The sequence below is a fragment of the Bufo bufo genome, chromosome 9 (assembly GCF_905171765.1).
Source record: "Bufo bufo chromosome 9, aBufBuf1.1, whole genome shotgun sequence".
NCBI lineage: Eukaryota > Metazoa > Chordata > Amphibia > Anura > Bufonidae > Bufo > Bufo bufo.
Window position 1 is genome coordinate 189,495,138 of NC_053397.1, and position 26,855 is coordinate 189,521,992.

Genomic DNA, 26,855 nt, shown 5'->3' on the forward strand with positions numbered 1-26,855 from the left:
ACACGTCAGTGTTTGATCAGTGATTTCAATAAGTTATTGTGAGCCAAATCCAGGAGTGTAGCCTACTCAGAGATAAGGTGTAATGGAAAGATTTGCCCCTGTTCTGTGTTTTTGACCCGCACCTGGTTTTGGCTCACAATAACTGATGGAAATCACTGACATGGGAATAAAGGCTTAGCAAAGAGTCAGCTGGAGCAAGAAGCACCAATTGTACTAAGTGAAGCCTCTTTATATGTTCATGGCATCTTGTGCGGTCTTGTGCAAAACTGAAATCTACCCTTGCCATGAGCTGGCAGAGATTTCAGTTATAATTTATGCCAAGTTTCAGGAACGCGTTTCAGCCCGTCCCAGCTTTTTTTATTTTAATCTTGCGTATTACTTCATGAAATAAAAGCATAAGTTGATTGAGATCTATTCAAAAATAGGAGAAAAGGGAGCACTCGACGTTGCAGGTGAATTTTTCTTTTATTTTATTTATTCCGTAATCAGCAATCTGCATGATGCAATGTTTCGGCTAGTTATATTAGCCGTTTTCAAGTACTGTATGCTCGAAAAAGACTAATAACTAGCCAAAACGTTGCATCACCCGGATTTCTGATTGTGGAATAAATTTGCACATTTTTTTCACCTGCAACGGAGAGTGCTGCCTTTTCTCCTATTTTTGATTCACTTTGGGGACTGCTTTGGACTCGGCCCCTGCTGGGCGAGCACCGCATCACGCTCTGGCTTTATATTGAGATGCTGTTTCCTATTTCCTATATATATTTTTTTTGACCAGACTACAACTCCCAGCATGCAAAAATATTTGGCTGTTCTAACTCTCAGAGAAGGGAATGAAGCCTTCTGGGAGTTGTAGTTTCTGAACAGCTGGAGTGCCAGAGCTTGCTGATCCCTGATTTAGACTATTCAGCGGCTGCTGCGATTTTCTTCACACTGTATGTTGGGACAACAGCCCTTTTTCCGCTGCAGCGCTACAAACCGGATTGAGCGCTGAGCAGAATTTCACAGAGAATTGCACTCTGAAAAATGGCGTGTCTTCTGTCTCATATTGTCTCTGTCCAATTTCTTATAGGTGTAGAGGGCTGGACAGCAGTTCTAAAAGATGGCTCCCCTGCTTCAGTCCCTGTCCGCATGTCTCGCCATCATAAAGAGGTGTACCTCGCCTCACGACAGCTTGAACCACTCTACTTCAGTGCCCCAGGTAAAGTGAACTATGGTACATGACCGTGTTTTTTAGCAGAATGCAATATTGATAGAGCGTGTATATTGTGTACAGCTCTGGGTTTAAAGGACTAAGGCCTGTGTCAGTGTCACATCCATGTATCATCCGTGAAGATGTCCATGAAAGATCCATGATGTATGTCCGTTTTTTTCCCTCCATGTGTCATCCGAAATTCATGGACGTTGCTCAGTTAAACATTAATTTCAAGAGCATTTTCTATGTGTCTTCAGTAACAAACAGACGCACCACGGATGGCATCTGTGTTGTGTCCGTGATTTTCACAGACCCATAGACTTCAATGGGAGTGCTTGGTCCGCATCACGGATCAAAGTAGTGCATGTCTCCGTGATATTTTTTTTTACTGACCAACAGTTAGTAAAAAAAGTACTGAAATGTGAACAGACACATTTTAAGCAATGGGTATGTGTGCTGTCCGTGGAAAATGCGGACAGCACACGTCCGTGAAAGTGTGGACGAGGCCTAAAGAAAGAAAAAATGATTTTCCTTTTATTGTGGCCTTGTGCACACAGCCGTGTCCGTATTTCAGTCTGCCAAAAAAGTAGCTTTCTCGTGCATTCCGCAAATACGGACAAGATAGGACCCCGGGCTGAGATTTGTGAATTGGGCACACAGATTTGCAAAAAAAAAAAAACTGAAATTTATTTTTCATCTACGTCATATTGCAGGCGCGTTCTTAGGAGATCAGTCTCGGAGTTATGGACAGATGTTCTCCATCAGTTTCCGTGTGGATCGAGGGCGTCACAGAGCTGGTGCTGAAGACTTAATCCTAGAAGGAGGAGGCTTGAGAGTAACAGCGCCACTTACTACATCCAAAACGTCCCTGCCCTGCAGGATACCTCAAACATACACCTTCAGGTAAGGTGGCATCACTGGCAAAGGCGCAATTATTCATTCATACTGGGGATGAAGTTTTCTTGTATTTCCCAATATAAAAAGCATTTACAACACTGTGTCCTCCCTGCAGATTGGATGAACTCTCTTTCAGTCCATGGACTCCCAAAATCAGTCATTATGATTTTCGTCGTCTGTTAAGCAATGTGACGTCCCTAAAGATTCGTGCTACTTATGGAGAATACAGTAAGTTCAGTAAAAGACAGAATTTGCCACTTAAAAGGAATTTGTCACCAAAAAAAACCTATTATTTAAACCAATTTTTCTATAAAACATTATTTTTTATATATTTTTTTCCATGTTCACTATATATAAAAAAAAAAATCCTGTGCAGAGTAGATAGTAGCTGTGATATCACACATTGTGAATGGTGGATCCTGTATTACCTGTCATGGTAATGCTGCCTATGATGACAATATGATTGCTACTGAAAAGTTCCCTGTATAGACTGAGAAGTGATACCTATTATAAGGCTTAGTGGCCAATGCAAAAACTGCACATTTTTTGATATTTTTTTTAAATATATATAGTGACAAGGAAAATTAAAGCAAAAATCACCAAAAATTCTACAAAAACAAAAAACAACAACCTGATTTAGGCCGCATTCGCACCAGCCGTGTGCACTTCGCATCGCGGTGCAAACCCATTGACTTCTATGGATCCGCAATCCACAAGATGTGGCGAAAGATAGAACATGTCCTATCTTTTGCAGCGCAGAGGCATGGACCAGGAAGCTCACGGAAGGGCTTCCGTGTGTTTACATGTGCTTCTGGGTCTTGCCTCCATGCCTCAAAAGATAGGAGATGTCCTGTCTTTTGACGCATCTTGCGGATCGTGGACCCATTGAAGTCAATGGATTTGCACCACGATGCGGAGTGCACACAGCCAATGCTCATGTTTTGCGGGTCCACAGTTTGCAGCCGTCCCACGATTGTGTGAATGTGGCCTTAAACAATAAATCATTTTCTGATGAAACATTTCCTTTAAAATATATTTTCTCTTCTTTTCTCAAGATCATACCATGAACTCATTCACTGCCTATTGTGCCCTCTAGTGGTGCAAGTAATTACTGCAGCTTTTTTCAGTTTAAAAAGCCAAAATAGATGGGGTGCATGAACACCAAGTGAGAATATAATTTCTCAGTATTTTCATACCATTGCTGCCCAGATTGTATGGTAGCATGCATTAGCATTTCAGAAGCAATGTTAGGATATTCTAACAACTAGACACCCATACGGTACTTTGGTCATTTTCATACAAATTGCCTTCCTGTTTTGTTATCTTGACTTTAGTCTGGGCATATCGAATACCATTTAACACTTTTAATTACTCCCTTATTAACTGTATTGACATATTTATCCATGAAGAAAAAAGCAAAGTCTTTTAACAGGCTAAAATATTAAAGGGGTATTCCAGATTTTATTTTTATTCATTTGTTTACATAGTGGGATCATACAACTTTCTAATATACATGTATTTAAAATTCTGCATACATACCATTCTTATACCAGGCACTTGAGCCCTATATGCAGTAGAATGGTATATCCCATGTATCAGTCTTGTGTCATGTATGCATGGCCTAACTGAAACATGGCATCAGTTATGTGACATTCTCTAGGTGATGTTGTAAAATGGCTGCCTGTCTTTATGTGATGTTGTCATGTTGTTAATAAAGTTTAGTGTTAAAAAAGCAAACACAAATTTGTTTCTGCTCAGACACTGACTGACATGCTGAGGTCCCTTTGCAGGTAGTAAAACTGTATATACTGTACATGTTCTGCTCCTCAATACAGTACCATTCACCTGTTAGATACCTGGGCAGTTAACTGATCACATGATACGTGTCAGGGTCACATGACAACTCACATGACTGACTCCATGTTTAGTCCTATCCAGCTCTCCTATGGATGCGTGTTATAAATGGGCCATACCATTTTCTTTTTTAATTAGGGAGAGGTTTGAAAATTTTTCAACATCCTATTCTCTAAATAAATAAATGCAATAGTTAAAACCATAATACCCCATTTTTAAAAAAAATTCAATTGTACTATTTAGAATATCTTTGATGTTAGATTGACATAGAGAAGCCACTGTAAGGATAAATATCTGTATTTGTTATCTCCATCAGGCACAGGATACCTGCAAAGTATTACTCTTGTCTCTGCCCATCTTGGCCCTGGGGATTCGGCTCCTTGGGTGGAGAAATGTGATTGCCCTGTTGGCTATATAGGTGACTCCTGTGAGCAGTGCGCCCAAGGATACTACAGAGAATCTCCAGCACTTGGGGCATTCAGCCCATGTGTACCCTGTAGATGCCAAGGAGGAGGCCGATGTGACCCAGAAACTGGTAATTATCATTCCTGTATGGCCGTGAGTTCATTTACATCCACTTTTGCAGATTTATTTTTTGTATTTTGATTATCCAATAGGTGACTGTTATTCTGGTGATGAAAATCAAAATATTGACTGTGCTGACTGCCCACATGGACAGTATAATGACCCCCGGGACCCCCAGAGATGCTTGCCATGTCCTTGTAGACCTGGCATAGGATGCTTATTGTCTCCTGAGACTCAGGAACCCACGTGTGATCACTGCCCTGTAGGCCTAAGTGGTAAGTACTAGATATTTTATGGGGTATGGGATTTTATGTCACATAGGTAAATAGTCTGATACTCAGCAGGCCTGGCAAACAGCAGAAATGTTGAAGGAAGGTCTGGAACCCACTGTCCATTTGTCCAATGTAGGGTGGAGATGGCAGGTAGATCTGCTTCTATCTCAGAGACCACTTTAGTTTATTCATCTCTTCTTTCTATTACTACATTTTATTCCTCCTATTAATTGTTTAGCATACATTTAAATAAAGATCAATTTTAAAAAAAAAATTTAGCTCAAAATAGGTAGAATGAAATATTATAAAAATTTGCCCCCAAAGGTGTACACAGCCTTAAAGTAAAAGTTTCGGGTGACATATTTAGTCAAAGCTGCAGGTTGACGTACTTTGTGCAGTTAACTTCAAATATCTCATTACGGGTCTTGTAACAACTCCCAAACCAGGTCCTCGCTGTGAAATGTGTGCAGATGGATATTTTGGAGATCCTGAGGGAGAACGTGGACCTCGACGTCAGTGTAGGCCTTGTGCATGCAACAACAATATTGACCCAAATGCAGCGGGAAACTGTGACAGAGTGACCGGAGAGTGCTTGAAATGTATTCATAACACAGCTGGATTACACTGTGACCGCTGCAGAGAAGGGTACTTTGGGGACCCTTTGGATCCAAACCCTGAAGGCAAATGTAAAGGTAATGTTCATTAACATTTCATTGTGTCAGGGAGCTGCATCACCATGAAAGGGCGGCATTGCTCATCAATGGTTTTGCTCTGTTGCCTGCAACACTGGGGTCCTGGGCTTAAAGGGTCTTTCTGAGATTTTTTTAGCTGATGACCTATCCTCTAGAAAGGTCATCAGTATCTGATCAGTGGAGGTCCGACACCCAGGACCCCTGCTGATCAGCTGTTTAAGTAGGCATTGGTGCTTGCAGCCTTCTCGCAGCTTTGCCTAGGCCACGGGATGTCACTTTCACACATGGTCTAGGAGCAGCTCAGCCCCATTGAAGTGAATGGGGCTGAGCTGTGATAGGTATACAATGCACAGCGCTGTGCTTGGTAAGCAGAGAGAAGGCCACGGCGCTACTGCGAGCGCCTATGCCTGTTTAAACAGTAGTATTTGATTGGTGGGGGTCCGACACACAAGACCCTTACCAATCAAATACTGATGACCTATCCAGAGGATAGGTCACCAGTGAAAAAAATCTCAGAAAGCCCCTTTAAATCCGACTAAGGCAACATCTGCACTGAGTTGGCATGTTCTTTCTGTGATTTTCTGAGTTTTCTTCCATGGTCTCTGGTTTACTATATTGATATATGGTTTGTGTGACCTTTTTGGTTATGAAAATCATGTTGCTTTCAGGAAGCTATATAGAAGTTGGCTGCTCAAAGGCAACCTAAACCTAAAGTTCATAAGTTATGGAAGTAAATCTTTCAAAAACAGCTGCTGATGCCATTCACACATGTGTATGTAATTGTTATGGGAAATTCTCAGCACTGCACATAGTAATGATCATGGAAGAAGACAAATGAAAGACACTACAGTTAGGGGAAATAAAAAACCTACCTATCTGTTGAGAACAGTACTGTAAATGACACATGATAGTTGGGAAGTCATGTTATAGATGCATTGCAGACCAAGATCTTCACATTATGCTTCTCGAGAATTTGTCATACATATTTCACGTATTTACATATTAATGGCCTTAGTATAGGTCATCGACATCAGATGGGTGGTGGTCCGACACCCTGCAACCAGATTTTTGATCAGCCCCAAGAACTATACAGCCAGAAGCACAAGCATTTATTAAGACTGGTGTTTTAGACGCCGGTCTTAATAAAGCCCTATAGCTGGCAGTGGATCGCCGAGGCGGTGGCCTCATCATAACTTTGGCGGATCCTCCACAACTTCTAAGTGTGAGACAGCTTCCTAGCTGTCTTACATATAGACCTTTTTCTACACCTGAAAGAGGCGTAGAAAAAGGTCTATATAGATATAGATATATAATATATTTAGACCTGGCAAGAGCGGGGAAAAGTTGGAGATTGTGGCGCAACTAACCAATAACCATTGTGCCGCAATCTGCGCCTGAAATACGCCTAATTTAGGCGTATTTCAGCTTGATAAATGACTCCCAAGGTTCCATCCACTTTGTATTGGCCGTGCCAGGGTACTGCAAGTGAACGAGCTGCAGGACGCCGGTGCTGGAAAATCCCCTTGCCCAGATTTACCAATCCTAAAGATGGTGCAAGCTAAGACCGGCTGCCTAGACCTGCCCCAGATTGATCACAGGGGCTCAGGCTGGAGGCTAAATCTGTAACAACTATTGGTTGGCTTACTTCAAGACAGATTTTTATGCCAGAATTGCACTGAAATATTGGCGCAAAATGGCACATCTTAGACCCGCCAACTTTATGTGAAACCACGCCCACCTTCTTCTAAGCCACTCACTCGTGCAAAAACCCTAGATCCGCCAATTTGTGCCACTTTTTTTTAGACAGCTTTTTGGTGCAGACACATTAGTAGATCTGAGCTACTGTGAATGGAGTCTTCCATTTAGGGCTCATGTACACGAACGTGTGTCGGCCGGGCCCGTATTGCGGCCCTCGAACAACGGGTCAGCAATATATGGGCTCTGGGCGTTTTTGCACCGCATTACAGATGCAGACCTATACAAGTGAATTCAAATTCGATCCGGAAGGTGCGGTGTGGAACGGAGGCACAGAACACCACGGAAGCACCCCACAGATTTCTCTCCGTACCTCCACCCCGCAAAAAAATGGAACATGTTCTATTTTTTTGCGGTGTGAACGTATCACGGACCCATTCAAGTTGAATGGGTCTGCATCCATCTGCGGAAACTGCACGGATGTTGCCCGTGCATTGGGGACCTCAAATTGCAGTCCCCGATGCACGGAACGGCTGGCACATGAGCACGAGCCCTAAGTGTTTAGTTTCCAGCACGGGGGGGGGCTGTCTGAAACAGCTGATCGGTGATGGTGCAGTGTGTCGGACCCTCACCCATCTGATGACCTATCCTGAGGATAGGTTATCACTATCTAAGTACCAGAAAACCCTTTTATTCATAACATTCTGGCTACCACTGCCACTAGCGGGAGCAAGGGAAACTACAAAACAGAAATTTTCTATGCTCCCCCTAGTGGTTGGAGGAACAATAAAAACATTTTTTTTTAACCCTTTATGTTTTCAGCTGAATATGTTAAGTTTTCATCTTTTTATGCAGCTTGTTCCTGTCATCCAATCGGTTCCCAACAGCCAAGCTGTCAGAAGGGAAGCACCTGCGCGTGCAAGCCGGATTTTTATGGCGACAACTGTGATCAGCCGCAATGCCCTAGCTGTTATTCTCAAGTCAGCAACAAGGTACGTCTCTGGGTAAAAGCACAGCTCTCATCAGTGTGCAGTCCGGCTATCTCGTGTACAAACCATTCATTAGCTTTTATTAGAATAACCATATATTCCATTGTATTTTCTAGATGACTTTGTACAGAAGACAGCTCCAGGGCCTCATAGGTGGTGCCAATGGCCAAAGCCAGGCGACAGATACACGTTACTTAGAGGAACAAATGAGAAGAGCTGAGGAGGCATCTACAGTCATGCTAAGGGATTCCGAATCCACTCATGGTGAGATCTGCACTGTTATGTAAGCTTGTAGACATGGTGACTGCATTTAATAATCCAACTGTCTGTATAAAATATATATTGAATTATCAACAGGTGCCGAGCTCTCCCTGCAAAGACAGATGTCTGGGCTGCAGGGGATACAGGCAGAGACCCAGAATGACCTTGAGCGAGTGCAGATGAAGCTACAGGGTGCACAGTCTCAGTCCAGCCAGTACCAGAGCCAGTTACAGGACTTAAAGGGGAAGATCACAATTGCAATGCAGCAACTCAACAGCGGCCAAGCTGAATTAAATCAACTGGTAACTGTAGCAAATTTTTCCTTTTGGTCAATTATATACAGAAATTCTGTACATTTATACAGCATTTATACCTTACATATGGCTTCCATCAGTCCGTCATATTATCCGGTGGCACATTGCTACTTGCTATGTACACCTTTGGGGGCATTTTTTTTTTATTATTGCATTTTACTCATTTTGAGCTAAAAATATTTTTGTATTAAAAATATGGCGTCCTTTTTTCTGTACAGAGCTGAGATGCTATAGTAGCACCTTTTGGATTTTCTGTCTTTTCCGTCAGACCAGGAGCTGACGGACTCCTTATCTCTGCTCTCTGACATTATAAACACCCATTATAGCTCAGTTCTTATCTTACTGATAAGAATGGGGCTTAAATAAGTGTTTATGACCTCTTAGTAATTTAGAGATAAGGTTTATTAGATGACTGGCACACAGTAAACGTACCAGTCACACAACCAGAAAAACAGTTAACCCTTTTTAACCACCTCAGCCCCCAGTGCTTAAACACCCTGAAAGACCAGGCCACTTTTTACACTTCTTACCTACACTACTTTCACCGTTTATTGCTCGGTCATGCAACTTACCACCCAAATGAATTTTACCTCCTTTTCTTCTCACTAATAGAGCTTTCATTTGGTGGTATTTCATTGCTGCTGACATTTTTACTTTTTTTGTTATTAATCGAAATTTAACGATTTTTTTGCAAAAAAATGACATTTTTCACTTTCAGTTGTAAAATTTTGCAAAAAAAACGAGATCCATATAGAAATTTTGCTCTAAATTTATAGTTCTACATGTCTTTGATAAAAAAAAAATGTTTGGGTAAAAAAAAAATGGTTTGGGTAAAAGTTATAGCGTTTACAAACTATGGTACAAAAATGTGAATTTCCGCTTTTTGAAGCAGCTCTGACTTTCTGAGCACCTGTCATGTTTCCTGAGGTTCTACAATGGCCAGACAGTACAAACACCCCACAAATGACCCCATTTCGGAAAGTACACACCCTAAGGTATTCGCTGATGGGCATAGTGAGTTCATAGAACTTTTTATTTTTTGTCACAAGTTAGCGGAAAATGATGATTTTTTTTTTTTTTTTTCTTACAAAGTCTCATATTCCACTAACTTGTGACAAAAAATAAAAACTTCTATGAACTCACTATGCCCATCACGAAATACCTTGGGGTCTCTTCTTTCCAAAATGGGGTCACTTGTGGGGTAGTTATACTGCCCTGGCATTTTAGGGGCCCAAATGTGTGGTAAGGAGTTTGAAATCAAATTCTGTAAAAAATGACCGGTGAAATCCGAAAGGTGCTCTTTGGAATATGGGCCCCTTTGCCCACCTAGGCTGCAAAAAAGTGTCACACATCTGGTATCTCCGTACTCAGGAGAAGGTGGGGAATGTGTTTTGGGGTGTCTTTTTACATATACCCATGCTGGGTGAGATAAATATCTTGGTCAAATGCCAACTTTGTATAAAAAAATGGGAAAAGTTGTCTTTTGCCAAGATATTTCTCTCACCCAGCATGGGTATATGTAAAATGACACCCCAAAACACATTCCCCACCTTCTCCTGAGTACGGAGATACCAGATGTGTGACACTTTTTTGCAGCCTAGGTGGGCAAAGGGGCCCATATTCCAAAGAGCACCTTTCGGATTTCACAGGTCATTTTTTACAGAATTTGATTTCAAACTCCTTACCACACATTTGGGCCCCTAGAATGCCAGGGCAGTATAACTACCCCACAAGTGACCCCATTTTGGAAAGAAGAGACCCCAAGGTATTCGCTGATGGGCATAGTGAGTTCATGGAAGTTTTTATTTTTTGTCACAAGTTAGTGGAATATGAGACTTTGTATGAAAAAAAAAAAAAAAAAAATCAGCATTTTCCACTAACTTGTGACAAAAAATAAAAAATTCTAGGAACTCGCCATGCCCCTCACGGAATACCTTGGGGTGTCTTCTTTCCAAAATGGGGTCACTTGTGGGGTAGTTATACTGCCCTGGCATTTTCCAGGGGCCCTAATGTGTGGTAAGTAGGTAAATGACCTGTGAAATCCTAAAGGTGCTCTTTGGAATGTGGGCCCCTTTGCCCACCTAGGCTGCAAAAAAGTGTCACACATGTGGTATCGCCGTATTCAGGAGAAGTTGGGGATGTGTTTTGGGGTGTCATTTTACATATACCCTTGCTGGGTGAGAGAAATATCTTGGCAAAAGACAACTTTTCCCATTTTTTTTATACAAAGTTGGCATTTGACCAAGATATTTCTCTCACCCAGCATGGGTATATGTAAAATGACACCCCAAAACACATTCCCCAACTTCTCCTGAGTACGGCGATACCAGATGTGTGACACTTTTTTGCAGCCTAGATGCGCAAAGGTGCCCAAATTCCTTTTAGGAGGGCATTTTTAGACATTTGGATACCAGACTTCTTCTCACGCTTTGGGGCCCCTAGAATGCCAGGGCAGTATAAATACCCCACATGTGACCCCATTTTGGAAAGAAGACACCCCAAGGTATTCAATGAGGGGCATGGCGAGTTCATAGAAATTTTTTTTTTTTTGGCACAAGTTAGCGGAAATTGATATTTTTAATTTTTTTCTCACAAGGTCTCCCGTTCCGCTAACTTGGGACAAAAATTTCAATCTTTCATGGACTCAATATGCCCCTCACGGAATACCTGGGGGTGTCTTCTTTCCGAAATGGGGTCACATGTGGGGTATTTATACTGCCCTGGCATTCTAGGGGCCCTAAAGCGTGAGAAGAAGTCTGGAATATAAATGTCTAAAAAATTTTACGCATTTGGTTTCCGTGAGGGGCATGGTGAGTTCATGTGAGATTTTATTTTTTGACACAAGTTAGTGGAATATGAGACTTTGTAAGAAAAAAATAAAAAAATTCCGCTAACTTGGGCCAAAAAAATGTCTGAATGGAGCCTTACAGAGGGGTGATCAATGACAGAGGGGTGATCAATGACAGGGGGGTGATCAATGACAGGGGGGTGATCAATGACAGGGGGGTGATCAATGACAGGGGGGTGATCAATGACAGGGGGGTGATCAATGACAGGGGGGTGATCAATGACAGGGGGAGTGATCAATGACAGGGGGGGTGATCAATGACAGGGGGGGTGATCAGGGAGTCTATATGGGGTGATAACCACAGTCATTGATCACGCCCGTGTAAGGCTTCATTCAGACGTCCGTATGCGTTTTGCGGATCCGATCCATCTATCAGTGGATCCGTAAAAATCATGCGGACGTCTGAATGGAGCTTTACAGGGGGGTAATCAATGACAGGGGGGTAATCAATGACAGGGGGGTGATCAGGGAGTCTATATGGGGTGATCACCACAGTCATTGATCACGCCCCTGTAAGGCTTCATTCAGACGTCCGTATGCGTTTTGCGGATCCGATCCATCTATCAGTGCATCCGTAAAAATCATGCGGACATCTGAATGGAGCTTTACAGGGGGGTAATCAATGACAGGGGGGTGATCAGGGAGTCTTTATGGGGTGATCACCACAGTCATTGATCACGCCCCTGTAAGGCTTCATTCAGACGTCCGTATGCGTTTTGCGGATCCGATCCATCTATCAGTGCATCCGTAAAAATCATGCGGACATCTGAATGGAGCTTTACAGGGGGGTAATCAATGACAGGGGGGTGATCAGGGAGTCTATATGGGGTGATCACCACAGTCATTGATCACGCCCCTGTAAGGCTTCATTCAGACGTCCGGATGCGTTTTGCGGATCCGATCCATCTATCAGTGGATCCGTAAAAATCATGCGGACGTCTGAATGGAGCTTTACAGGAGGGTAATCAATGACAGGGGGGTAATCAATGACAGGGGGGTGATCAGGGAGTCTATATGGGGTGATCACCACAGTCATTGATCACGCCCCTGTAAGGCTTCATTCAGACGTCCGGATGCGTTTTGCGGATCCGATCCATCTATCAGTGCATCCGTAAAAATCATGCGGACATCTGAATGGAGCTTTACAGGGGGTTGATCAATGACAGGGGGGTGATCACCACAGTCATTGATCATGCCCCTGTAAGGCTTCATTCAGACGTCCGGATGCGTTTTGCGGATCGGATCCATCTATCAGTGCATCCGTAAAAATCATGCGGACATCTGAATGGCGCTTTACAGGGGGGTGATCAGGGAGTCTATATGGGGTGATCACCACAGTCATTGATCATGCCCCTGTAAGGCTTCATTCAGACGTCCGTATGCGTTTTGCGGATCCGATCCATCTATCAGTGCATCCGTAAAAATCATGCGGACATCTGAATGGAGCTTTACAGGGGGGTAATCAATGACAGGGGGGTGATCAGGGAGTCTATATGGGGTGATCACCACAGTCATTGATCACGCCCCTGTAAGGCTTCATTCAGACGTCCGGATGCGTTTTGCGGATCCGATCCATCTATCAGTGCATCCGTAAAAATCATGCGGACATCTGAATGGAGCTTTACAGGGGGTTGATCAATGACAGGGGGGTGATCACCACAGTCATTGATCATGCCCCTGTAAGGCTTCATTCAGACGTCCGGATGCGTTTTGCGGATCGGATCCATCTATCAGTGCATCCGTAAAAATCATGCGGACATCTGAATGGAGCTTTACAGGGGGGTGATCAGGGAGTCTATATGGGGTGATCACCACAGTCATTGATCATGCCCCTGTAAGGCTTCATTCAGACGTCCGGATGCGTTTTGCCGATCGGATCCATCTATCAGTGCATCCGTAAAAATCATGCGGACATCTGAATGGAGCTTTACAGGGGGGTGATCAGGGAGTCTATATGGGGTGATCACCACAGTCATTGATCACGCCCCTGTAAGGCTTCATTCAGACGTCCGGATGCGTTTTGCGGATCCGATCCATCTATCAGTGGATCCGTAAAAATCATGCGGACGTCTGAATGGAGCTTTACAGGGGGGTAATCAATGACAGGGGGGTGATCAGGGAGTCTATATGGGGTGATCACCACAGTCATTGATCACGCCCCTGTAAGGCTTCATTCAGACGTCCGGATGCGTTTTGGGGATCCGATCCATCTATCAGTGGATCCGTAAAAATCATGCGGACATCTGAATGGAGCTTTACAGGGGGGTAATCAATGACAGGGGGGTGATCAGGGAGTCTATATGGGGTGATCAGGGGTGATCAGGGGCTAATAAGGGGTTAATAAGTGACGGGGGGGGGGGGGGTGTAGTGTAGTGGTGTTTGGTGCTACTTTACTGAGCTACCTGTGTCCTCTGGTGGTCGATCCAAACAAAGGGGACCACCAGAGGACCAGGTAGCAGGTATATTAGACGCTGTTATCAAAACAGCGTCTAATATACCTGTTAGGGGTTAAAAAAAACACATCTCCAGCCTGCCAGCGAACGATCGCCGCTGGCAGGCTGGAGATCAACTCTCTTACCTTCCGTTCCTGTGAGCGCGCGCGCGTTCACAGGAAATCTCGGCCATCGCGAGATGACGCGTATATGCGTGACTGTGCGCAGGGCTGCCACCTCCGGAACGCGATCCTGCGTTAGGCGGTCCGGAGGTGGTTAATAAAGGCCAATTGAATTTTTTTTTATTTTTAGCCAAAAATGAGTAACATGCAGTCATAAAAAAATTGCCCTGTAGGTGTACATAGCCTTTAAACCTATTTGCGACTATAGACATCTCCTTAATCATGTTTCTCATACTGTTCAGTTACAGGGGGTTTGGGCCCGTCTACACCTCTAGTGACGTGGATTTTATTTAAATTTATTCATATCATTTTGTTTTTAATAATTATTAATAATAATTTTTTTATTAATTAGTATTAATCTTTTCTTATTACAGACATTTTCTTCTTTAGAGTCATCCGGGAATTCAAACTCTTTCTCACAAATTGGTCAAGAGGCGCAGACTATAGCAAACAGGTAATAACTTGATTATTCTCTTAGGCCAGAGCCACACGGTGGTATATGCCATATAAACAAATGCCATGTTATCTGAATATTACATGATGATAAAAAGGTTTTCCGAGTGTTTCATACTGGTGACGTATCCTCTGGCAATCCGATGAGCACTGCGGCCTCCTCGCAACTTACCAAGCACAGTGCTGTCCTTTGGATATGAGCTGTGCTTGGTTTTGCAGCTCTGCCCCACTTGAATGCGACTGAGCTGCGTCTAGGGCATGTGACCCAGTAATGTGACATCAATGGCCTAGGAATAGGCCATAGCACTTACTGAAGCGCTACAGCCTCTTTAAACAGCTGTTTTTTTGGGGGGGAGGGGGAGTCAGACCCCCACCAATCAGATTGGTTTGGATAGGTCATCAGTATTAAACACTCAGAAACCCCTTTAAGGCTGCCCCCACATGGGTCTAACAGAAGCAGTCTGCTGCAAAGCTCCATCAAAGGTAGGACCTGTGTGCATGGATCCTGTATGGCAGCACAAGTATGGCTCTGTACTACACACCCTGTGTGCTGCCATCTGGTGCCTCTGTATGGCACTACATTACGCTATGATGTTATTATCCCCTAGAGGCAATGCTTTTAATGGAGAATACCTTCGTAATACAACGTACAACATTATGATGGAACATACCATGGAACCCAACAGAAATATGAAGTCAGAGCCCTATGGACGTACAATAGACCTCTCTACACCTCTATGGGTGTCATATTACAGCCATATTCAACCTGGAGGCTGTACAGAGCCATAATATATGCCCATTTTAAGGGTGGATTGCGGTTTTATATCAGTGCTGCAGCTCTGGTAGCATATAGCGCTATGTCCCCTCCCTACCCAGAACAGCAGGGAGCCGCTGCCATAGCGCCACCACCCAGGCTTATATTATACCATGGAACAGAAGCCAATAATTGGGAGTTTTTCATTGGCTGAGGTTTTGTCATTAGGGAGCAACAATGAATCAAGACTGTTTTGCTGTTGCCATGGATTCTTAAAAGATTACAAATGTGTAATCATTGTATCCATGGCAACTATTTTGGCCAATTGGCCTGTGCAGTCAGCAAACAAATATAACAATGAAATTTGAGCCAAGGAGATTCATGTGCTATTATAGTTTCTGGCCACTAAGAATTTTTGGACCTCTGGGGAGTGCAGGGAGAATGGGAGTCGTGGTTGTGGCTCTGAGGGTGGTGGTAGTACCTACAGATCACGGCGGCGAGCTCCACTCCTGCACTCTCTAGGGCCGTGCAGTGACTGACTAACACACTGGCATCAGGGCTCCTGCCTGGTGTCAATTGGGGTGCCCTTAATGGTGGATGATTTGCCGGGTGCAAGGGAGGATCAGTGAACAAGAGAGACAATGATCAGGCTCGTTGTGTGATATAAATAAAGTCTCTCTTTACTAAGTTGATGATAGGGATTGTAGTACAAAGAGCAGCAAAAGGCACAGTTCTAACAGTATGTCACTGTACAATATTCTCTCAATAGCTGTATGGACAGCAACAATGATGGAGGTTATAGTACTCCCTCTCTCAAATTACCCTTTCAGTCTCTCAGCAGAACCAGGGGCAAGTAATAAGGTTTTTGCTAAGTCCTTCTGCATTTGGCAGATATGGGTGGCCCATCTGTCTCACAGTGTGGGGAATGCTTTCTCACAGCAGCAAAGCCTTTCTGCCATAAACAAGCACAATACCTTGCTGTCTGAGTCCAATGCATGGCCTGGTGAGTTCTAGATCTTCTCAGATGTCTGTCTCTTGAGTACTTAGGCAGGATGGCTACTTTCTGGGCAGTTGTAGTGTTTAAGGTTCTTGGGCCTAGTTGTGCAGAAGGTTGACCAGCCACATCTTCCCTCCAGGTTGCTTCAGACTAAACTCTCTCAACATTAACTAGTCAGGGGTGGACCTAGTCCATCTCTTGAAAACCTAACACAATTTGCCAAGTTGTTTACCATATGTTGTCTATACGATGCCATTAAGTGCATGTACATAACAAATGAAGAAACATTGCATTTAGGGTCCATTCACACGTCCGCAATTGCATTCCGCATTTTGTGGAACGGAATTGCGGACCATTCATTTCTATGCGTGCTGCCTGGATACGGAATTGCGGACCCGCACTTCCGGGTCCCCAATTCCGTTCCCCGAAAAAATAGAACATGTCCTATTCTTGTCCGCAATTGCGGACAAGAATAGGCATATTCTATTAGTGCCGGCAATGTGCGGTCCGCAAAATGCGGAACGCACATTGCCGTGTCCGTGATTTGCGGATCCGCAAAACACGTTACGGACGTGTGAATGGACCCTAAATCTGTTAATGGTAACTAACCCTTTGCAGTAGTCCTTCTGGGGTACTGCATTAGTATTATTTCTTATCTTAATTGACACCATTCTGAGTTTTTTTTGTTTTGTGTCCAGACAATCCCTTTAGTTTCCAAACAGTATAATCCTTGCTGTATAATACTACTACTACTACGACTCAAGTCCTGTTAGTAGGAAAAAAATGTCTTCCTTGTGGCTTATTCATCTCCTTGTCATACAGACTTTCTCAGGACGCCCAGATGATAACACAGGATGCAGCTGATGCCCTAGCCGATACCCAGAGGGCAATGCAGATCCTCCGCTCTGGAGATGTGGACCTCGGTGCTGCAGAGAGACTAAGAGAAAGGTACGGGATAGTGGTCGATAGTGAGGGTCTTAGTGCTAATGCATGCCGGAAAGTGATTAATGCCAGCCAGATGCTGCCTTCTCGGTTCTCGCTGCTATTTACAAAATGATGGCTGAAATGCTGAAATATCAATAATGGACAATATGGACAATATGTACACAAAATGTATGTATTTGCAAAAAATCAGCTATAAATATAGGAGCCCTCATAAATATCTCCCTGAATATGCAGTGTGATGGAATATGCTACAGTTTTTTTTCTCATGGATAACGTATGAGAGAAACCTCTGTATACCTTACACAGGGCCCACAGAGGTGCAGTATGGGTCCATAGCTGTCTATCGGCGCTGTATTATATATACAGTATTATATATACATATACAACACAAATCCATGATACTACTCTCTGCATGAGACCTAGGGGTGACAACCACACTAATTTTCTTTTAAATAGAATGAGTGGTTGTCAATAACATCTACTGTATGAATAGCAATACTTCAAATGCTAATACCTCCTGTGACGTCCTGACTTGTAATCACATAGGTATGTTGTTTAAAGGAGGATTAAAGAGCAATTCCATCTAAAATAGAAAAAATATATAACTCCTTTAGGGATCCTTTCAAGGCTTGTTGCTAATAACCAGAAGTTATATCACATTTCATGGTAAAAGCTGGGCAACAACCAAAATGGCCACTAACATATCCCCCAAAATGGGTGGCCACTCAGTATTCCTAGCTTTCTGAAAAGCCAAATTTGGCTATTTATATAGGACTTTAGTTATGGTCATGAATATTTAACTGGTGGTCTATTAGCTTTCTCATAAATTGATATACATAAAGAATATATAAATTACCGAATAGCATTTTAACAACTTAGAGGATGACCTTAAAGGGCATCTGTCAGCAGATTTGTACCTATGACACTGGCTGACCTGTTACATGTGCACTTGGCAGCTGAAGTCATCTGTGTTGGTCCCATGTTCATATGTGTCCGCATTGCTGAGAAAAATTATGTTTTAATATATGCAAATTAGCCTCTTGGAGCAACGGGGGCGTTGCCGTTACACCTAGAGGCTCTGCTCTCTTTGCAACTGCTGCGCCCTCTGCACTTTGATTGGCAGGGCCAGGCAGTGAAAACATCATCACACCTGATCCTGTCAATCTAAGTGCAGAAGACGCTGCAGTTGCAGAGAAAGCGGAGCCTCTAGGTGTAACGGCAACGCCCCCGTTGCTCCTAGAGGCTCATTTGCATATATCAAAGGATCATTTTTCTCAGCAATGCTGGCACATATGAACATGGGACAGATGTCTTCAGCTGCCAAGTGCACATGTAACAGGTCAGCCGGTTTCATAGGTACAAACCTGCTGACAGATCCTAATAGATGAGGCCACTGACTGAGGGACTTTACTACTATCTTTGAATTTCCTATTTGAAAACGGGGTTTTCTAAACCAGATAAACCCTTCCATATTGAAGCCACAATGATATTAAGCTGATCGTCCAAGGTCTGGGCAAAAAAATGATTTTTCCAGGGAAGCATTCTCTAGCCAAAAAACATTCCCCGATGAATGGCGGACCCTGTATAGACGGCTCGAGTCCACCAGAGCTGGCTCATAGAGGGGGTGCCTGAGCAAAGCGAACCAGCCCTGTGACATCCATATGCCCTAATAGGACATATGGACAAAGTTTGTCTTCATGAGACAAACCCTTTTAGGACCTATATTTTCGAGGATTATTTCTTTAAATGCTCAGCTATTTTAGGTTTTAAGGTCACTCAAGAAGCTTTTATTGTAGGAATGTTTTGTGTTCATAGGTTGGGTGATATCCGCACTCAAACTGGAACAATAGAGAGCGAGGCCATTCAGGCTGCAGCGGCGGCAGAGAGGTCCTACCATGAGAGCATGCAAACAGCCCGGGAGGTGGCACAAGCTTCTCGTTTGGATCCTCTGGGAATCCAGGTAATGGCATCAGTGAGGTCCTCATATAATCACTTTGTCAGATGTTCTAAAATTCCCCTAACGCCAACAGTTTTACCCTTTTACTTATTCCATTTGTTAGAAACATAATAGATCCTTGAATCCTTTCTGAATATCTTAAGGTCAGAAACAGATTCTTGTGATAATAAAAGATACAAATAATGTTTCCTCCATTTAATCAAGACAAAACTAGTCTAATGTATTAATGGGAATGGTAACACACCTCTTAAACTTAAAGGGAGTGTCCGACAGGACAACAGTTTTTTTTAAATATAATAGACAGAATGGGTTAAAAAAGAAGCATTACTCACCTCAGCAATTCCCTGCTGCTGCCTTTAACACGATTCCCAGGTCTCTGCTTCCTGGTGCCAGCTCCAAACAGGAAAAGGCAGGAGATGCTTTCTCAGCCAGTCAGTAGCCAGAGTGGTGATCCACCTCAGCTCGTGATTGGCTGAGCAGGCATCTCCAGGCATTTCCTGCGTGTCAAGCCAGAACCAGAAAGCAGAGACCAGTGGGAACCCTGTAAGCATCACGAGATCTTTGAGGTGAGTAATGGTTCTTTAAAGGAGTTGTCTCACTTCAGCAAATAGCATTAATTATGTAGAGGAAGGTCATACAAGTCACTTACTAATGTGCAAAGAAAAAAAGTTTTAGCAGCTCTCACCTCTACACACCTGTCAGAGGAGGTGATCGCAAACAAAAGCTTCTAAGCAGGGAAACATATTGGATGTTCATTTTAGAGACTTGTATACCGAAGGGTTTGAACAGAAAGCATGATTTAACCTTGCAGTATATGTAGTGCACCAGTATATGTTTCTGAATGTGTAATTCTTTGAATTGCTGCGTCCCCACCCACGTATTCCTGGGAGGGTTTTCCTAATCTGGGAGCACCTGAGTCTGGGACGCAACCTTCATCCAATTAGAGAAGGAGGAGGAACCCATTTGTGTTGTATATAAAGCACTTGTTTTTAGTACACTTTGTATTGTCTTGATGAAGGGCTCAATACCATAGCCCGAAACGCGTCACAATCTATTTGTGTCTCTCCATGTGACATTTGTTGGATCTTAATACTGCAAGCCGAATAAAGAATACTTTTTATACGTCAAAAGCTGGAATCAACCTCTTTGTTTTTTGGATAAGTCACTTACTAAAATATTGTTACTATCCATATTGTTTCTTTTGCTGGCTGGATTCATCATTATACACTGCTCGTTTCCATAGTTACGACCACCCTGCAATCCAACACCAACACCAGTGGTCATGCTTGCACACTGGTCTCTCTAGTAGCCGGGACCGTGGGAGCACACATAGGCTGGTGCTTTTTCCTATACTGTGCAAGCACGACCACAGCTGCTGGATTGCAGGGTGATCATAACTATGGAAATGAGCAGTGTATGGAAAAATGAATCCAGCCAGCAAAGGAAGTAATATGGATAATAACAATACATTAGTAAGTGTCTTGTATTAAATTTCTCTACATAATAAATGCTATTTGCTGAAGTGATACAAGACAACCCCTTTAATATGCACTGAAAAGAATAAAGAGGTTGTCTGTCAGTATGTACAGTACAAAAACATTAAAGTATGATGTAAAACACCATAAAATGGCAAGAACGTTACTAATAAGGAATTTTATATATATATATATATATATATATATATATCAAGGCATACAGTGAAATTCCTTTAGTCTGGTGTCTGATAATCCAGAGCAACACAGATCTACAATATTAGGGTTCATTCACACGTCCGCAATTCTGTTCCAAATTTTGCAGAACAGAATTGCGGACCCATTTATTTCTATGGGGCCGCACAATGTGCTGCCCGGATCCGGAATTGCGGAGCCGCACTTTCGGGTCCGCAATTCCGTTCCCGAAAAAATAGAACATGTCCTATTCTTGTCCGCAATTGCGGACAAGAATAGGCATTTTCTATTAAGTGCCGGCGATGTGCGGTCCGCAAAATACAGAACGCACATTGCCGATGTCCGTGTTTTGCGGATCCGTTTATCCGCAAAAACACACAGACGTGTGAATGGACCCTTATGTAAATTATTTTGGGTGTTCTTTCTTATTTTTCCGAGAATACCTGTCTCTTTATTCTAGAATGTTTGATAATGTGGGTTCTATCTGGATATTGAGTCCCATTTATGCCAGATTAAAGTAATTTTACTCTATATTTATGAAGAGAGAAAGGAAGGGGCCCCTGTTACAGGGTAGGGTCATGCTTGTACGGATTTCCTCCTACATATAAAACCATTTGGCCCCAGTGCATGTGATATAGGGAAGCTAGATAGTGAGCCCCAGGGGCGTAACTACCATAGCGGCAGACAGGGGCATAGCTAAAGGCTCATAGGCCCTGGTGCAAGAGTTCAGCTTGGCTCCCCCCGCCCCCCCCCCCCCCCCCCCCATCCCTCACTCAGCGCTTTTCTGCTGCCCAAGGAAAATATTGAACCCCCCCGCCCAGTGCCGGACTGGGGATAAAAACCAGCCCTGGAAAAAGTTGCATACCAGCCCCACAGCATTGCGTCATTATTTACTTGTTTATAATAGGAGAAAGCATTCATTTTAAAACATGTGTGTAAACACGAATATGAACTTTGCCCCACGGTAGCTCTTTTGTAGAACCCCCATTGTTCATATTATCACAGTGTTTTCCCAACCAGGATGCCTCCAACTGTTGCAAAACTACAACTCTCAGCATGCCCCATAATGCCCCCCCTCCCCAGTAGTAATAATTCTCCTTATAATGTGCAAAACATACCCCTTTGTAATGCCCCCAGTTGAGCTAATGTTCCCATAATGTGCCAATATAAAATACCCCTTCTCAGTGCTCCCGTAGATGACTCCATAGTGCTCCCCCCCATTCCCCATAGTACCCACCATAATGTGTCCCAGTATAAAATGCCCCTATACAAAGCCCCCCATATAAAATACCCCTTCTTTTTAGCCTCAGTAGATGCCCCTATAGTGCCACCCAATAATCTGCTAGTAATAAGTGCCCCAATAGATGCCGCCCAATCATGTGCCAGTAATAAGAACCCCCCCATCATGTGCCAGCAGTCAGAGCCCCCTCATATCATGTGCCAGTAGCCCCCCTTATTATGTGCCAGTAGCCGCCCCTTATCATGTGCCAGTAGCCCCCTTATGTGCCAGTAGCCGCCCCTTATCATGTTCCAGTAGCCCCCTTATCATGTGCCAATAGCCCCCCATGTGCCAGCAGCCCCCCTTATCATGTGCCAGTAGCCCCCCTTATCATGTGCCAGTAGCCCCCCTTATCATGTGCCAGTAGCCCCCCTTATCATGGGCCAGTAGCCCCCTTATGTGCCAGTAGCCCCCCATCATGTGCCAGTAGCCCCCCATCATGTGCCAGTAGCCCCCCTTATGTGCCAGTAGTCGTCCTTATGTGCCAGTATCCCCCCCCTTTATCATGTTCCAGTAGCCCCCTTATGTGCCAGTAGCCCCCTTATCATGTGCCAATAGCCCCCCCATGTGCCAGCAGCCCCCCTTATGTGCCAGTAGCCCCCCTTATGTGCCAGTAGCCCCCATATCATGTGCCAGTAACCCCCCCTTATCATGTGCCAGTAACCCCCCCCTTATCATGTGCCAGTAGCGCCCCTTATTATGGGCCAGTAACCCCCCCTTATTATGGGCCAATAGTCCCCTTTATGTGCCAGTAGCCGCCCCTTATCATGTGTCAGTAGCACCCCTCATGTGCCAGTAGCCCCCATATCTTGTGCCAATAGCCCCCATATCATGTGCCAGTAGCCCTCTTATCATGTGCCAGTAGCCCTCTTATCATGTGCCGGTAGCCCCCTTATCATGTGCCAGTAGCCCCCCTTATCATATGCCAGTAGCCCCCCTTATCATGTGCCAGTAGCCCCCCCATCATGTGCCAGTAGCCCCCCTTATGTGCCAGTAGTCGTACTTATGTGCCAGTAGCCCCCTCTTATCATGTTCCAGTAGCCCCCTCCCCATCATGATCCAGTATTGTACCTATATTAAAAAAAAAAAACACTTATACTTACCTCCAGCGATGCGATGCAGGCCTCTTCCGGCCTGTGTCCCTCGCTATACGGCTCAGGCGGCGCGATGACGTCATTGCGCCGCCTGCACCGGCCTAGTGTTGGCAGCCTATCAGAGGAACAGGAGGAACACACCTCTCCCTCCCCTGCCGTAGCATAGACATCTGTATTGCCGTCCTGAAGACGGCGATACAGATGACTATGGAGATGAGCGCTTCCACAATGGAAGCGCTTATCTCCTGCTGTGCCCTGTCGCCGGCCGCCCCCACTTGTCACCAGGGCCGCGGCCTTGCGGCACTTAGGCCTGCCGGCCTAGCGGGAAATTTCCCGGTATCCCAGCAGGCCAGTCCAGCCCTGCCCCCCCCCCCTTCCCTCCAGTCCTACTGTTAAAGGGGTTGTCCTCTTTTTACTACTGATGACTTATCCTCAGGATAGGACATCAATATCAGATCAGCCGAGGTCCTCCAGCACCCCCGACGATCAGCTATTTGAAGAGAGGGCAGCGCTCATGTGAGAGCTGCTTTCTCTGTTCTGTTCACCGGCTCGCCATAGCATTTGCAGTGATGAGCAGGTAAACAGAGCAGAGAAGGCAGCGCTCATACAAAAAAAAAAGCGGACAACCCCTTTAAAGACATACTTGGAAAACATTACATACAGCACTACAGAACATACAGGGTAATACAGCACCTCATACCTCTTACATCCAGTGACATCTCCTCTGATGTAGATATTCTTTTTCCTCCTCTTCTCCTGTTAGACCAGACCACCATGGTGACTTCTTTCCGCCGCGCCTTGTCTCTGCAGATTTTAACAAACAGACATCTTACTTTCCTACTTTTCCATCATCCTCCCACCTTCTCAACACCCTATCCTGCCACCCCCAATACTGTGCCCACTGTGCTCCCCAATACTTTCCTGCAGAAACAGTCCCCCTGAAAATACTGGTACCACACAGATAGTGCGTCAGTACAAAAACACCCCTTTATTTTGTGCGCTAGTACAAAAAATCCCCCCTTCCTTTCAGATCAGTCCCCCATATAAAATCCTAAATGAGATCCCCCCCATCTCAGACCAAATCTCCTTTAGACCTCTGTGTCAGACCCCATATAAGACCCCAGTTTTAGACCTCAGATCAGACCGCCATTAGACCTCCATGTAAGACCCCGACCCAATATCAGACCTCAGATAAGACCCCCATTAGACCTCCAAACCCCATATGAGACCCTATTAGACCTCCAGACCCCCATATCAGACCTCCAGACCCCCATATCTGACCCCCATTAGACCTCCAGACCCCCAATCAGACCCCCATTAGACCTCTAGACCCCCAATCAGACCCCCATTAGACCTCCAGACCCCTAATCAGACCCCCAAACAGACGCCAATTAGACCTCCAGACCCCCAAACAGACCCCCATTAGACCTCCAGACCCCCAATCAGACCGCCATAAGACCTGTAGACCCCCAATCAGACCCCCATTAGACCTCCAGACCCCCAGTGAGACCTCTCCAGACCACCAGTCAAACCACTCCAGACCCCCCAGTCAGACCTCTCCAAACCCCCAGTCAGACCTCCAGACCCCACATAGACCACTCCAGACCCCCCATAGACCACTCCAGACCCCCATTAGACCTCTTCAGACCCCCAGTGAGTCCTCTCTAGACCCCCCATTAGCCCTCCATATCAGACCTTAGATCAGACTGTAAAATAATAAAGTAACTTACCTCTCCTTGTCCTGGCGGTCTTCTCAGGGCCTGCGCTGCAGTCACCTGACCTCCTGCAGCGTCAGGTCAGAGTGCGCTCTGTCCGTCCTGATGCCGCAGGCAGCCAGGACACAGCAGCGCGGGCCCTGAGAAGAACGAGCAGGAGGAGGGGTAAGTACTGTACAGCGCTAACATTGCTTCTCTTCCCCTCCTCCTGCAGACTAGTGAGCGCTTCCATTATGGAAGCGCTCACTAGTATTCCCTTTATAAGATGCACTGCATCTTATAAAGGGAAAAGTACAGTACTACTGGCAAGGGGACTGCTTATGGGCCCGGTCACAACCGCGACCGCTGCAACCCCTATAGTTACGCCAGTGGCGGCAGACCATGCGACTGCAATGGGGTCCAGGGCAAGAGGGGGCCCAGTTGGGATCATCTCCTCTTCTACTGGGGGTGAAAACTTGGTCAGGACTCTACCCTCTAAAGAAACAACTTTTAGCAAAAGAGGCAGTAAAAAAATGGCCCAAGGGTCACTGAAAGGGGTTTAGGCGGAAACCCTTCTGTCCTGTGTGGGGGCCCTGGTTTGATCCTTGCTATGGGGCCCTTACTTCTCTATGTACGCCACTGGTGAGACCTATTTCAGACAGGGACCGATGTGATTTCAGTCTGTGCACATCGCAGCAGAAGATATTGCTGCATTCTAAAGCCTCCTGCACACGAAAGTAGGTGTTCCGTCAGACCGCATATGCGGATCCGCAATACACGGGCACCGTTCCGTGTGCATTCCGCATCACGGATGCAGACCCATTGACTTGAATGGGTCCGCAAATCTGGAGATGCGGAACAGAACACTATAGAAGCACTACGGAGTGCTTCTGTGGGGTTCCGTTCCGTACTTCCGTCCCGCAAAAAGATAGAACTTGCTCTATCTTTTTGCGGAATAGACGGATGCCGACCCATTCAAGCTGAATGAGTCTGGATCCGTCCCGGCGTGCCGCACTGAGGTTGCCAGTGCATTGGGGACCGCAAATTGTGGTCCCCAATGCACGGAACGGAACAAATACGTTCGTGTGCAGAAGGCCTAAGGCACAGGAGCAAAATTCTAATTTAGAGGACATCTCCGAGACGGATGCTTTAGTCTCTTATATTATTGGGTCAGTGTGAAATCATCAGCCTTTATGTATGCAGCAATATTTTTGGACTGCCATTTATATCCCAGTGACAAACCATGGGTGAAATGCCAGACATTCTAACCTGTCAGGTGTAGAGATGGTTATCATTAACTGGTAATAATGATTGGGAGCCATCTGCTTGCTATAAAGCTAAGACTCACGGCCATACATCTTCTTAGGGGGAGATGGAACGTCTGAGAGGCGAATCTTTGTCCTTGAGAACTTCAGTGGAAGGAGAAATATCTCAGATCAAGACTCTACAAAGCAAATTTACTGTCACGGAACAGGATGTAGAGCAGCAGCTCCGGGAGGGACAAGAGAAACAGCTGGTAAGGAAATGTGCATGAACCACCACTGACCGCCAGTCTTCTTTTATACCTGTCCAGGAACCTCAGTGTGTATATATATATATATATATATATATATATATATATACATGTGTGTGTGTTCATTCGGCTAACAGCTATCTCCAGCCAACCTCCTCATACAAATGCCTACTTCTCTTGGCTCTGCAGAGTATTCAAATTTATTTCTTCATGTTTGAACAGTTTATTAGATTCTGCAATGTCTGATTTTCTTTATACATGTACCAGATGGGACGTAATGGACTGCAGGATATGTTGGGGCTAGAGCTTTATTGGGAACAGACTGTTATTGATTTAGCAGACATTG

General features: G+C 44.7%; 1 protein-coding gene across 1 annotated transcript in view; it reads left to right on the plus strand.

Moving 5' to 3' along the window:
• LAMC2 (laminin subunit gamma 2) overlaps positions 1-26,855 on the plus strand; it is a 50,628-nt gene that overhangs the window by 14,353 nt on the left and 9,420 nt on the right. The window contains exons 6-18 of the mRNA XM_040407301.1: positions 1,073-1,201; positions 1,909-2,098; positions 2,208-2,320; positions 4,263-4,481; positions 4,564-4,746; positions 5,190-5,435; positions 7,986-8,122; positions 8,236-8,383; positions 8,477-8,682; positions 14,531-14,610; positions 17,183-17,308; positions 19,121-19,265; positions 26,363-26,512. Coding sequence (XP_040263235.1) covers positions 1,073-1,201; positions 1,909-2,098; positions 2,208-2,320; positions 4,263-4,481; positions 4,564-4,746; positions 5,190-5,435; positions 7,986-8,122; positions 8,236-8,383; positions 8,477-8,682; positions 14,531-14,610; positions 17,183-17,308; positions 19,121-19,265; positions 26,363-26,512 — 2,072 coding nt within the window. The remainder of the gene's footprint in view (positions 1-1,072; positions 1,202-1,908; positions 2,099-2,207; positions 2,321-4,262; positions 4,482-4,563; positions 4,747-5,189; positions 5,436-7,985; positions 8,123-8,235; positions 8,384-8,476; positions 8,683-14,530; positions 14,611-17,182; positions 17,309-19,120; positions 19,266-26,362; positions 26,513-26,855) is intronic.